This window comes from Zosterops lateralis, assembly GCF_965231275.1.
Source record: "Zosterops lateralis genome assembly, chromosome: 2".
NCBI classification, from domain to species: Eukaryota; Metazoa; Chordata; class Aves; order Passeriformes; family Zosteropidae; genus Zosterops; species Zosterops lateralis.
The window spans coordinates 64,991,203-65,005,872 of record NC_139763.1 but is presented as its reverse complement, the minus strand read 5'-3'; the positions used below and the strand labels follow the sequence as shown (position 1 = coordinate 65,005,872).

General features: G+C 43.6%; 1 protein-coding gene across 1 annotated transcript; it reads left to right on the top strand.

Annotated features, from left to right (window-relative positions):
* Nucleotides 1–2,623: 2,623 nt before the first annotated feature.
* On the top strand, nucleotides 2,624–14,641 carry LOC310906127 (fibrinogen-like protein 1). Its single transcript, XM_083855174.1, has 9 exons — nucleotides 2,624–2,803; nucleotides 3,102–3,159; nucleotides 4,426–4,510; nucleotides 5,238–5,448; nucleotides 6,496–6,655; nucleotides 7,784–7,881; nucleotides 7,962–8,050; nucleotides 9,449–9,639; nucleotides 10,579–14,641. The coding sequence occupies exons 3-9, from the start codon at nucleotides 4,436–4,438 to the stop codon at nucleotides 10,766–10,768; spliced, it is 1,014 nt and encodes a 337-aa protein (XP_083711300.1). The 5' UTR covers nucleotides 2,624–2,803; nucleotides 3,102–3,159; nucleotides 4,426–4,435; the 3' UTR covers nucleotides 10,769–14,641.
* Nucleotides 14,642–14,670: the final 29 nt, after the last annotated feature.

The following is a 14,670-nucleotide window of genomic DNA, read 5'->3' as shown; positions in this document are numbered from 1 at the left end:
CCTCAGGAACTTACAAACTAATTACATTTGTTGTGTCAACCCATTAGATACTCCTAGGCTGCATGCAGACTCATTAGTTAAACTGAATTATGTATTTGCTCTTTGAACATTATCAAAATATTCAGATCTAGCATGTTTCATGGTCTGCCACCATTGCTGCTTCTTTGTACACAGATTTCTGTGGTTATTCCTTGCCTGCCAACCACAGACTTTTCATGCGCAAATGCCGGTTTCGGTTATTTCGTAGGTTGAAACTATGGTGGCTGATGTCATCCTGGTCTTTTAAATTTATCTTACTTTTGATGAAACCCTTTATTATTAGATTAAAAAAACAATAAATACTTGTTTCAGATCTCATATATTAACTTTGTTTTAAAAGACCTGGCAGCCCAGATTCCTGCAGACATGTACACTAGCCCAAACATCAAGGGCCTGCAGGCCCCTGGTAGGTACCTCCACACCTGCAGTGCCTGCAAAGGAGCCTGGTCTGCAGCCTCTCCCAGTGAGCAGGGTATTCATGGAAGGTGGGATGTGATAGGAAAGTATAAAAATAATGCAAATGCATAGAGTGCCTGGATTCACTGCAAGTGATCTGGTTTTGAGCTGGGTCCAGACTATCCTAGTATTTTCCTACTACAGGTAGGTAGTCAGACTCTTGCTGTGAAATCCTCAGGTCTCTCTACCTGCTTTGGAGTCTGAAGCAGACTCATTTCTTGCCTTTCCCCTTTAAGAACAATCAATCAACAAGAAACTGATCTTAGAAGAGTTTTGAGATGTCACTACTGTCTTCCAGCTGCAGTGATGCTCCTTTGGGCTCTGAAGGTGTTAATATCCATCAAGTGCCATGTTCCTGTCTTCATCCCAAGCCATTTTCCCCCCATAACTGTAGGAATATCAAGAGCTACCCCAGAGCAATGCTCTTCAGTTACATTTATCCACCAGTTTGCATGTGCTGGTATTGCATTTAATGTGTGAATAATAGTTTTTTGTGACTACTATTCAGCACCTACATACTCTTGGTGGAAGGAAGGTGGAGGACAGCAGGGTAAGAAGGTTTTAGTTAATGAGACTATTATTTTTTGCTGACAAGATCACTGAATATCTTAAGAAAATGGAATCTAATCTCCTTCCAAGTAACTAAAAGGGAATTTGCATTCCAGAATATTTGTGAAGCATATGTATTCCAGGAAAAAGACAACCCGGCATTTATTGTCACATTGCCTAGGGATTTCAACATCTGTGAGGAAACACTGGTGATCACACAGTGTCCTCATTCTTTATGATGACTTGATTATTTTAGCTCTGAGCCAGTGGAGCAGTACCTGAAGACATTCTCCTGCTAGACCCATTTCATGTGAACTCAACCTCATGGCAACCTCTTTCTTGTGCTTCAGATATTCCTAAAGCTCTCTTTAGCCTGGGAAAATAAATTAATCATGAAACAGGTCTGCAAGAACCATGTTCCAGCTGAGTGGGATTTTCACATGCAGATGTTGCTGAGGTGAACGTTGGCGGAGGCCCAGAGGCAGCATGAGAGTGCTCCAGATGTCTTGGCTCTGAGAGATGTTTTGGCAGCCACTGAACAAGGGTTGGAGATTGAGTCCTGTTCCTGCAAAGCTGCAGTGACAAAGCACACATGTGAGTTTGACTGGCACTGCAGTTTCGCTGCTCCCTTCTGCCCTGGGACCAGCAGAACTTAATGCTGTGATGCTCCATAATCATACAGCCCTGCAGAGAGCTGCAGGCATTGACTGTGCTACTCACACCACAACTCCAACACTGACACCACAGCCTCGGCCCTGTCTCTGATCCCACCTGGCATCAGGAGATGCTCACAGGCCAGTGAGATTTTTGGTGACCTAGACAAGAGCATAAATTGTTGCACAGCATCTTGAGCACTGTCTGGATGGGTCCAGCTGAGAAAGACTTGCTGCTGTAAGTGAAAGGTCCAGGGGATGATATACAGCCTCCCTGTGCTGCAGTGCATGGTACCTGAGCACCCTTTTGCCAGCTGCAGTTCCTGGGGCAGAAAAAAGGCCAAGTACCCACTAGGGAGAAGAGGAAACATGTCACATACTTAATTTCATAGCTGTCAAAACCAGTCTTAAACTGGGGCTAGAAAACAAGTGAGAAGAAAAGCACTGCTTACATAATCCTTTGGCAGTGAAAGAATCAGGGTTCTTGCGGGAGAAGAGGAATGCAGTTTTTAAGGAATAAACAGCATCGCTGTAGTTGGTAGTAGCTGGACAGTCCTGCTTTCCTGAAGAGTAGCATAGACATTTACCATGGGTTTATGTGCCTTGTTTTTGTACCCATGGTCTCTCCTCTGATCAACACTTTGTAAAATGGAACATTCCTGCTGTTAAAAAAAAAATAAATCTGTAATTCCTTGGCCATAATGCAAAAGGAGTCACCCATCTGTTTGGTTTTGTGTTTTTTTTCTCTTTTCCACAAATGTCCTTATTTGTGTTAACTAGAAAATCTAATCATCCAGCTCACAGGAGAGTTACACAACCCTCCTGAGATTTCAGTCTAACAGCAAATCTTGCTTAATACCCCCACATTCGTTCTTGCTTCAGATTTGCAGTTTCTTTGGCATTACAGCTGTGCTCTTATAAAACAGATTAAACAGCAAAAGGAATGCTGAATGGGAAAGCTGTGTTATTTCCACCTTGCAGGACTTACTGAAATGACCCTGGCTGTGTTAAAACACATGAGCCAAAACTCCCACATGGGAGTATTAGTCTGAGTGATTCACATAAACACTCAAAGAAGTCAGTCTTGGTTGGTCTTCCTAGTCAAGGTAGGTAATAGTACACAAGCAGCAGAGCCCCTCTCCCCTCTCCTTTAGAGAGCACTGTTGATAGAAACCTCCTGTTGTTTATTGTCACTGGGAAGCAGCAAGAGGAGTACTGGGCAACAACAGAAAACTTGGGGTTTAGGTAACTCCTTCATACATGGAATTGCTAGTACCTTTTCTGTGAAACTCCCTAGTGCTGTGAAACATTCTTCTTCTGTGCCCTTGATGTGGGTCATCTGGAGAGGAAAATCTCATCAACCTCTTGAAATACAGTCAGATTTATGATCACTTTCTTTTGCAGTTGACTTGTAAGGGAGATAATCTTTCCAGGAGGAGGTCTGAAGAAAGGCAAGTTACAGGTAGGTGCGTTTCATGTGTCTTGGTAAAGGTGTGGATGGAGCTGCTTTTTTTCTCTCTGCTCTGCACTGTCTGTTTCCCAGGAGCTGTCACTCATCCCACCCTTCCTGGTAGCTTTTTGCCAACACCCATGGGCACCACATGGGGTTTGACTGTGACCTCAGAACCACTGCTGCAGCCACTGGCACCACTGTGGGGTGGTGTGAACAGCACCAGTGGTCCTGGGCTCACAGGGTTCCCCTGCTGCAATATTGAATCCTTCTCTCTAGGAGCTGAAAAATTGCCACAGACTGGGGCACCTACCTGCATGTCATCTTTTATGGGCAACTCCTGTGGAGATCTTCCCTCAACTTGCTTTGAGCCCTGCCTGCCCATCTTGGCAGAGGGCTCCTCTGTTGCAGCAGCTTTGGTGGTTTGGAAGCAGTCTAGCATCAACTGCTGTGGGGATGTGATAGAGCCATAGATGAAGCAAAGCACATCACTCAGTACAGAGCTGGGGAGCCAAGTTTCTGCAGCACTTCCAGATGTGAAGCAGGGGAGTTGTGTTTAGCCTGTTTTTCAGATTTTTTTCTTTCTTATTTTGTTTTTTTAAAGCACCATCCAAGCACACTACGAACAATTTGTACTGTTCACTCACGTTCAGCTGCATGTTCCCAGTGGCAGTCACTTAGCATATTTTCTAGCTAAGATTCTCCAATCAAAACCACATCTGTGTCTTAGGGCAGATTAGCAGTAGAAATCTTTTCCCCTGAAATCCAAGGAAAAATTATCCTATGTCCACTCTGTCACACATGTGACTTGGCCTCCAAGGTGATCCCATCCTCACAGACCACTCCAAGGACTGAGGAGGGGCAATGTCTCTTAACCAGGAGGCAAATTCCTCTTAATTCCACTTTGAGAAGTTTGGACTGAATAAACCCTGTGGGATTTTGATGAAAAGTCCTCAAGGAGACAATTGCTGAGCGACTTCCTGTCTGTGTGGATACCTGGGAGGAGATACAGAAGCTGCTGGAAAGTCACACAGAGTATTTATTTCTGCAGGGAATCAGGAGCAGGCCTGAGCTTTTATCCCTGTCAGCATACTGCACTTCTTTAGCTTCTCCTTAATATACATCTTACCCTGATTTTGTCCTGCCTGGAGTTTCAAGCAACCTCCTTAACAAATCCTGCAGCATCTCCTGGGGAATTAAACGTAACTGTGAGGGGGCGATTAAGTTGTGAGAGGAACTAAAAAGCTTCCATTACAGCCTGTCAATCCCTTTTTTCAGGTGATAAGAAATGAGTGTGATGATGCATTGCTTGCTGCTGCTCCTTCTCCTGGTCAGCTTTGGTTCACCTGCACCCAGGTTCTCGGTGTGTATCTTTTAGCTATGTCTGTACACTCTCTCCCTGGTTCACCATTCCCAGTCATGCAGAGATGGATACTCCCCCACAAGAGGGATGAAGACTTGCAAGAGCACAGCAAAAAGGCATCTGCCTGCAGCTAAAGGAATGCTGTCCTGATAATACAGGATTTTCATAGCATTAAGGGCTGTGCAGCTGTCTGGGAGACTGAACTGACATTACTAAGAATTCAAAACAACAACAAAAACAACAAAAATCTCTTTTTTGAAAAGTGTTTTGTTATAGACAAAATATCAACTCTTTTTCAGTTTTACACAAAGCTAATTCTGGAACCTTGCTGGTTTCGCCCATCTACAGTTGCAAGTGCCAACTTTTCCCTCTCTTATCAACCTGAGCACTTTCATAGTTTGCAAACCTTCCCCTTGAGTTCATCAAGTAGGGGTCAGGACAAATTATTTTTGTCCAAAGTAAATTTTTGTGCATCTGATCATATTCTGACATGCTCTGATCAATGCCAAGGTCATTGCAGAAACCCCTTTTCCACTGGATTCCATCCAACAACTCACGCTGTGCAAGATTTGGACACCTTAGGAAGAGATCACCATGAAAATCATGCTGATCCACATAGGCAGTGTGACATGCTAGGATCAAGAGGAGGCAGATTCTCCTTTCTCTGTGTCTCTCCTTACCACCAACTGAAGTGTGTGTGAGGGGGAATGTTTTATTTTCTCCACAGGACAAAGATATCTGCCTCCTGGACAACAATAAATTAAGACAAAGGTTAAAACATCTTCAAGACTCGCTTTACTTATATGACTTGCAGCTGAAGGACATACTGGGGAACACTTACCACAGAACGAGAAGTGAACTGTTCTCAGGCAACAGGAGCGTGCAGCATGAGACACTGTTACCCACAACCAGTGGAAATTTGATAGTGTACGACCAAGGTACAGTTTGCAGTAGTGTGCCACAATGTTTATTTCTCCCTGCAGTGTCCCATGTGTCATATTTTATTTCTGCTAAAAGTTTTCTTTTTTTTTTTTTTTAAAGTGGATTGTGATTTAAAATACAGATACATTGGAAGGAGAAGAGCTGACTGGTTGGCCTGATGCTGTAAGATATCCCTCAGGGCCAGAGTAACTTATCCCAGCTGTAGTCAGCTGTTACCCAGGCACAAAATGGACATCTTCATCTGGGCTTCTTACCTGCAGAGAGGAACAGTCACCTCTCATGGTTTCCATCAGATTTAAATCAGGCATCTGCTTTAGGAAGAGATAGGTCCTGCTCTCAAAGAGCCCATATTCCCTGAGTGACTTAGGGGAGCCCAGAGTGCCTGCAGGCATTGAGACTTGTTTGGATGAGCCAGGTCTACCTCCCTGTTCCTCAGCTCCCCCATTATTTCTGTGGCACAGGAACAGGCATGCATACTTTGTTCCTTAGTGTTACTTTGAGAACATGGTCATAAGATTTTAGCCTTTGGGCATTATATTGAAAGTGGGAAGCACTGAGATCCAGAAAGGCTCTCTCCTGATCCAGCCCTGGTAGAGCTGGACACAGGAGCTTAGCTTATTATTTTAGAAATATTGTTCTGATCTTATCAGAAGTATAGCTGAGGGGACCTTACCTTCCACATGGAAATTAGCTTCCCTGCAAATGATCTTGCTGACAGATAAAGTTTCAGTCCCAAGCTTTCATGATACAGCCTCAGGCTAAGCTGCAGCTGTCCTGCATCTCCCCAAGGATTTGGGCATTATTCCCTCAGAGGGCATGGCTGGAAAGGCTCTCAGGCCTTAAAGCTCTTTGCCAGGCTGGCAGCTTGCAAACCAGCATAGCTACTACATTGCTGCACCATTTCCTTTGACCTTACAGAGCTATGCACAGGCTGGCCAAGTGTCCTTGTCCCCTACAGCCTCTCAGTGACATCTTCTCTTGGTGGCACATAGCCCTTGGCTTTGCCCCCAGCCCCTTTAACAAGCTGATGCCCTTGTGCCCAGATTGCTCTGCAGTGTTTAACCGGAAAAGCACCACCAGTGGCTACTACCGGATCAGGCCCAGGGCGGACCGAGAGCCTTTCCTGGCGTTCTGTGACATGTCCGATGGCGGGGGCTGGACTGTCCTCCAGCGGCGGAGTAACGGCAAGGAGAATTTCAACAGGTGGGCCACTGTTCTTCCATCAACAGGACTCTGCCAGCTCCTACCCCTGTCCGGCTGCCGGGAAAAACCCCACCCTTGAGAAGCAGGATATGCAAGACTGTATATTAGTGATGATAATGTAGGATTAGGACAATCTGGTGAGACCTATTGGCAACAGGGGGCCATTTTCAAAATGGATCTGTAACTTCTTTTCCGTGGGTTCTCTGCATTTGAATGCATATTTTATCATTGTTGAAGACTGTCAAAGGCTCCAAATTGGCAGGTATCTGCTACCAGTGCACAGACTGAGACCTGTTGAACAGATCTGTTCTCATATCAGGAATTATGTTCAGCATGTTGTAACATTTTCTAAATAATAATTCATAATTCTAAAAGATGCCAAACCAGATTGTCCTTTTCCTATGCAAAATCCCAGAGAGATGACTTTCACACTAAAATTTACAGGAGGAGAGATGCTCTGGTAGCATAATTAAGAAGAAATGTCCCATGAACATTAATTCACTATCACAGCATGCACAATTTCAGGGCATATCTAATGCCTCCTAAAGTCTATGCAGTGCATTGCAAAGCTACCTCAACTGACTCTTAAGCCATCTTGCCCAGAGAGTGGTGGCTATCCGGCCATGGTAATTCAGGTGAAATAAAAACATCCTGAAAAGGAGCACTGACTAGTATGTAGGTCAGGCAGAATGAATATCCATAATAACAATGTGAGAGAGAGAATAAACACGGGGTTACTAAAACTGGAAATGATGATGCTCAAGGAAGTATATGAGAATATCAAAGGTAGTACATAGATCATATGAACTATGACTTGCTGAAAAACAATATCAGGTGTTTTGCTGTAAACCAATGTGACAGCTGCTGCTTTCCTTTTCCATTTAACTGGAAACATCAGTCTGTGAGCACTGCATCTGCACTTTGAAGGTTTGATCCCCATTTATGTGTGTGCACAGTTTTAGCAGGGGAAAAAAGTAAGCTGTGAGTTGTATTTCCTTCTAGATGAGTTGGATAATTTAGGAAACAGTATCTAGGGATGCAGGTGAAGTTTTACTTGTTACCATGCTGAAGTGTCTAAACTACCTAATCCTCTCTCATGATGAAATTGATATTTGTATCTTTCTGCAGGAAATGGGATGATTACAAATTGGGATTTGGGAAATTCCAGGGCAAGAATGATGAATACTGGCTGGGCAATGAGCACATCCATGACCTGCTTGCCAGAGGTCCAAGTATTTTTTCTCCATAGATTTCTTTCCAATTTGCATTATGTAGTTCATCTAACATGACACAATTTTATATTTAGGAGAGAACTCATTAAAGATTGACCTGATGGACTGGCATGGGGAAAGACGTTATGCAATCTATGAAAATTTTCAGCTTGCAAGTGAGGAGGTAAGAAATGGAGAGAGCAGTGATTTGCTTGCTTTGGTCTGTGAGGGTGGGGCAGCTGCATACGCAGCATCAGACCAGTATCAAGGTTGTATCTACAGCTCTGCAAAACTTTCCTGCTCTGATTTCCTGGGCCTCCTAGTTTGTCTGGCTGACAAACAGCCCTGAGATCAGTGACATAAACCTGGGACTTTTTCCTTACAACTGAGTGCCCAGGTCAGCGAGTGACAGGATCATGTGTTTGTGCCCTCTTGCTAACTTTGCTCCCGAACAAAGGGCAGTTCCCTGCCACAGGGTACAGGGATTCCCACATACATTTGCCTCTGGCCTCATGATTAAGAGTCTTCTGTGAGTGAGAGGACCCTTAGGGTCTGGACATCTGCAACTAAATGGAACCCTGTTCTGCTTCCTAAGACAGTGTTTCAAGCTGTCACATAAAAGGCAAGTGCTGGAGCAAATCCTCTCAACTTTGTTTTAAAATAAAACAGAGAGTTCTAATCAAAGCTTTGAAAGAGCAGTTGTAAGTTCCTATCTTGAAGAGAGGTACCTGCAGCACTACACCTACTGCAACAGACACAGAAAGCCCAGAGACAGACACATCCAGAATTTTCATGTTGTGCTTTCTAGCTGTAGACAGTGTCCAGCTCCATACAGGTGCTGTTCTTTGCAGACTTGCCTTCCTGAACACCAAATGTAAGTAGCCTAAATACCTAAGGATACTGCATGGACCAGCCCTAGTTCCAACTCCATCCCTGCTCCAGAAATGTGCACATTATGCTCAGTTTGCAATTAGAGGTTTCTTATAAGAAGTTTGAACAGTTTCATTTTAATACCTCACTGCCATTTTTCATAAAGAAATGAGGACAATGATGACAGGAGAAAGCCCACAACACAAAAATGATAATCCACTTAATATCAAATATCTCTATTAGCTGTGCACAATGGAATTATTATTTTAAGTATTCCTACCAGGACAAGACTATAGAAATCAGATAGCTTCTAGTCCTTGGAAGAGCAAAATGACTAAACATTTCTTCTAGCTGAAGAACTGATCTGTTTATGAAGGCAATTACTTGACACTTGGCAGTTTTCTGCTAAGTTGTTCTTGATCAGCTAGAAAGAGCTTTCCATCTTGCTGTAAAGTGTATTAAATGGTTGTGGAACGACAATAAACCTGAAGCCCTTTGTAGCAGCAGCAGTAATTACCAATCTCTTCTGAAAGTTTAAATCCTGCATTGATCTACATTAGGATCATTAAAGCATGGAGACAAAAGTCACCCTTGACTTCAACAGTCATACCTTTGACAATGGATGAAATGTCTAGAGTTAATTTGACCTCAAAAAATGGGAGGAAAGGCAGAAAGAATGGATGTCAAATAAATGTTTCACATATTCTTGCAGGACAATTACAGGTTATGGTTTGGTACCTATTCTGGTAATGCTGGCGACGCTCTGTCTGGTGGTAGCAGTTTTGAAGATCAGTGGTCAGCCTCTCACAGAGGGATGCAGTTCACCACATCTGATAAGGATCATGACCAATTCCTGACAGGCAATTGTGCATCAGAGAACAAGGGTGGCTGGTGGTTTAACAGGTATGGAAAAGAGCTGATTCCTCTCGGATGCACAGGGTGTGGGTGGCTGTACTGCTGAGAGGATTTGCCTGCCTTACAGCAGCTGGAGCTTGCTCTGTGCACTTGTAACCTTGCACAGCCAAACCTCAAATGTTCACACCTACAGATCCTCAAAGAAAAACAATTTACTTCTTCTATTATAGCAAAGCAGGTAAATTGAATTCACTTAATACAATGGGTCACAACAAATGCACAAGGGACAATGACCTGGAAGGAAAAGAGCCCAGTTAAAATTCCTGAAAGTGCTTTGTGTTATACTCCAGTGAAGAAAACAACTGTAGCCATGGTAAGGTGAAATGTCAATAAAGGACATTTCCCTAGAGTGGAACATGTCTAAGGGCAGAGTTACCCCGTAACAGTTATGATGGTATATTTGCTGTTTGAGCATATGCCACACTTCAATGGATAAGGACTCATGTTTAACAGCCCTGGAAACAGGGATATAACACTCTCAAATTTTCTCTGCTTTAGTGCAGGATGAGCCTCTTAGACCAGATTCTCATCACATGCCAATTGAAATTGGTGGACCTACAAACATGTATATCAATATAAGATTTACCTCGATGAAAAGACATCTGCATTTTTAGGTGTCAATGTGGAGCTGCCTACACTTGAGCTAGAGTGTACCAAATGGCACTACACCCTTTGTTCAGGCCTGTAGTTCTAATGTCCGTAGTTAATACACCTGGAGGAGTCAACAGGCTAAATTATCTGACCAGTGTATGACCAGCATGACCCACATATTCCTCTGTGTTCCACTAAATGCATTAACCATTTAGTCCATCGTGCCCTGATATATCTAAATACAGGTTGTGTGAGAAGGGTACTTCACTGCAATGATGCAATATCTTCTCATGCTGAATATGCTAAACCTTTTTGTCTTTCCTGCATTGTTCCAAGGTGCCATGCTGTAAACCTCAATGGGCGATACTACAAAAAAGGGAAGTACAGTGGACCCCATGATGATGGCTTAGTTTGGTCTACATGGCATGGGACGTGGTACTCACTGAAATATTCAGCCATGAAAATAAGGGCTCCGTTCTTTGTCGACAGCGAGAGTGGAGATGGAGAGAACAGTCAGAGCAGGTGAAACCTGCTGCTTTGGAAAGAGAGAAAGCACAGGCTGAAAAGAATGGTGTAAGCTGATAGCCAGTGCTCTGCTGCTGCCAATCGCCAAACCTGCACTTGATAGCTGGAGTTGCACCTGCTTCTGCTAGCTGAAGCTAACAGCACAAGTTGTTTGAGCACAGCCAGGCAACAATTTAAGAAAAAACATATGTATCTCAGTCACAGGATAACCAGAGGTTTCTTTTTCAGCAGTTTTCAAGACTTTGTTGGAGAATGTTTATTGAAAGTTCTCTGGACTTCGAAGGATTAAGCATGTCCTTTAATCAATCTATACTTTTCAAGGTCTAAACTTTTCTCATCTTGATTTTAACCACCAGTTTTCAGTTATGAGAACATCAGGATGGAAAGAACAAGGGGCTGGGAAATTGGACTTCATCTGGTGTGCCTTTGTTAGTGCTTTGTCCTGAATCAGGAGAATGTTTTTAAGCAACTTTCCCTATGGTTCTAATTGCCACACTTCAGTTGCAAAGTTCTCCTGGAGTGTGTGAAATCAAACTTGTGGATGGACATGCTCCAGTTGCTAATGTGCATCCAGACTAAAGCTGCTTCAAAGTAAACAGCCACAAAAGGGACAGTATGGGTTCCATTCCAATAGCTTCCCTCTGCAGATCCACTGCTAGAGTACAACACAAAACATTAAAGCAAAGACAGTCCTGCCAATTTAAACCCCAGATTTAAACCCCAGATTGAAATTAGGCAGATTTTACTAAAATTAGGGTGACTGCAGATATTCCTAGAAGTTCCTAAAATCCAATCACGATTCATTTGTACATTTTCCTGTAATTTACCAAGATGACTTTACATTAGTGAATGGGAATCAGAAAGTGGTTGAACCACAAAGGACACTGCTTTCATTGTCTCACTGGAGTGAAATGAAAGAGTTACACAAATGACTGAAAGAAATGGAATACTGAAAATTTATTTTCTACAGCTATTAATAACAACAGTTAAAAATTAACAGTGGTGTCAGCTTGATGCAAATCATTTAACTACCATGCTGTAGAATAAACCTCTTTCCTTTTTTTCTGATTTATGATAACTTCTTAAACTGGTATTTCTTTTTCCATTTACTTGCTTTTTTATCATACCTATTGTAATTTGTATATATATCGATAAAGAGTGAAATAAAACCATCTGAGTAGGACTTAATAATTTTTATCTAGTTTTCAACAATAGGAACGGGAACAGAAATCTGGATCAAAATCTTGGAAAGCTCATAATATGAGAAATGTATTCTTTCAGTGTTAGCGTTTTTTCACTTTTCACTTCCTGGGTAATTGAAAGGGTCTGCAAGGTAAGTTTAATTTTCATGGCTCAAGCTGTCCTGGAGACAATGCAGAGGCATGAGGTGAAGGTTCAGTTTAAAACTTGGTTTGGTTCCTCTGCTTCCTAGACATCCCAGTGACTGCAAACATGAACAACCCAGTGTAATGGGCAGCACTCCAGGGAGCTGCACTCCTAAAGCCCTTGGCCAGACTGCTCCCCTGCCCTCTTCTCAAGCATGCTCATGAAATTTGCACCTACATGTCTGAAATGAGATTACCTTTGTAAAGAAAGGCATGCAAAAAGGCAGCACTTATTCTTTTCTGTCCGAAAGGGAGATCACTACTTCCATATTTTGATACAGTAAAATCTTAGTGCAAGGTTGTAACTGCATGTTGGGACATAAGGAATGACTTTGCACACATTATAACTATGTGGCCACTGATGCAGCACTGAGGGCAGAAAGGATAATTTTTGACTAGGTGGAAGACACAGAAATGTGAGTGAAATAAATTCATGCCTTCTGGCAGGTGATGATCAATCCCATTCTTCACTAGAGAGCTAAGAGAGCTAAGGAAGTAGGGTAAAGACTCTGGAAACTACAGACTTAGGGGACAGCATTTGTGGTCTGGCAGTTCATTAAGCAGCTGGCAACTCATCTGATAATGGAATATCAAGCTGGAAATGAAATCAGCAGGGCCTAATCAGACAACCAGCACCCAGTCCAGTTCCTCAGTAAGTGAGCAATGAGCAAAGTAGAGTCCAGACTATGGGGCCTGTTTCCCTGTGTGTCAGTATGGAGGAGCAGGCATTGCAGCTGGACTGCCCTCAGCCAGCATCAATATTATGGTGCTTTTTCCTGTCTCTGAGAGAGAAAGGGGGGCCAAAGTGTGACAAGCTGGCAGGGCAGGGTTCCGCCCTGCTCTCTTTGATATAAAATGTACCCAAGTACATTTAATGCATAAGACAGCCCAACACTGGGACAACTTTGCAGAAAGCAGCATCTCATTTAGAACAACGTTTCCCCTTCTCTGCCCTCCTGTGGCAAAGGAAATCCCCTCTGAGATGCAAGGGTCACAGTGCTTTGTGCAGGAGCCTGCAAATCCCACAGCAAACCCCAGGAAGCACTTCAGAACCACCTTTAATCTTAGTAAACAGGGTAGAATGCCACTAGCTGAGTACTTACTGGATGTGAGGACTACCACCAAGCTCAAATCACTCCCACTGAAGGCTAGGGGAATGCTTGCTGAATGTTGCTGCACTCCACATTTGATCTCCCGTTTCTCCAGCTTCTCTCTCCCACGCTGAGAGTCTCAACAAAGCTTAAACAGCTACTGTAAACCTGCAGCTCCAATGATGATGGATCGCTGCTTTAGGTCAAAGTACTTCAGACCACAAACCTTACCTTAGTACAGACAGGGCAAGTAACCTGAACAGCAATTGCTTCAGAGGTCTCATTTCCAGCTCATTTAAGTCAATTTAAAGACTCATTAAATTTAATTGCCTTTGGATAACTCTTCAAGTGTGAACATGTTCTTAAGCGCTTTAAACAGCTTTTCAAGGTGACAGTTTATAGGAACACATCACTGGCACCAACACCACACTGGGCCAAGGGCTGAACATTGACATCTTGGCACGGCTCCCAGGAAAGAGGGAGCTCATGTCACCCTGTGAATCGGATCCCTCACTCCAGGAGCAGCTGCAAAATGTTACTCATCAAAAAGGCCATTCAAACAGCCAGATTTAACTCTGGTGGCCAAAGGCTGAGGCTTGCTCCTCCTATGTTGTCACAGCAGGTAACACCGCGTGCCTGTCAGGCCACCTGTGCCAGCTTTGGACACTGCAGTGGGGTGCCATCGGAACTGGCAGCTAACACACAGAGATGCTGTTCTTCCTTTAAAATTGCTGTTGGCCTGTGGGGGAACCGGGGGAGGAAGAAGTGTGGGATTGGGAAATCTCTCTGCTCAGAAAGCCAGTTTTGAGAAAGATAGCAGCCTACTTCCTGAGACTGGAGCACATGCTAATTTTGCTTTCACACCCACAAGGCAGGTTAAAGGGCATGTAGGGTTGGGCTCCTTAGGGGAGAGTTGATTTAAGACTAATAGTCCACTGCCTAAACCCTTCTTCTCTTAGACCAACCTCCATGGGCAGCATCTCCTCTTTTCTTGTTTTTGCCCACTAGCATTCCCCTGGCCTTTGCAAAGTCCCCAGAGAGGCAGTTTTCCTTACAAAGGGCAAGAAAAGTCTTAAGTCATTCACAAAGGCCTGAGCTCTGCTTCTGCTGTTAATTGAGGTTCCAACCCAATTCTGAATACTTACAGCAGAATCCAATGGCAAATTTGTGATGTCTGGTTTTAAAACACAACAAAAAAGGCCATCATGGCTTCTGTAGTTCACTGCTACTGCTCTCTACAATTCCCCGAAAGGAGGCTGTAGCCAGGTGGGGTTGGTTGGCCCCTTCTCCCAGGTAACAAGTGACAGGACCAGAGGAAATGGCCTCAAGTTGTGCCAGGAGAGATTTAGATTTGATATAAGGGAAAAACTCTTCACTGAAAGAGTGGTCAGACATCCCAGGGAAAGTGGTGGAATCACTGTCCCTGG

What these genes read in the sequence shown, in the direction of transcription:
- LOC310906127 (XM_083855174.1), top strand. Translation starts at nt 4,436, where the DNA reads ATGAGTGTGATGATGCATTGCTTGCTGCTGCTCCTTCTCCTGGTCAGC. An exon ending in GGCAAGGAGAATTTCAACAG is followed by an intron (nt 6,656 to 7,783) that starts GTGGGCCACTGT and finishes ATCTTTCTGCAG; the next exon opens with GAAATGGGATGATTACAAAT. An exon ending in GGTGGCTGGTGGTTTAACAG is followed by an intron (nt 9,640 to 10,578) that starts GTATGGAAAAGA and finishes CATTGTTCCAAG; the next exon opens with GTGCCATGCTGTAAACCTCA.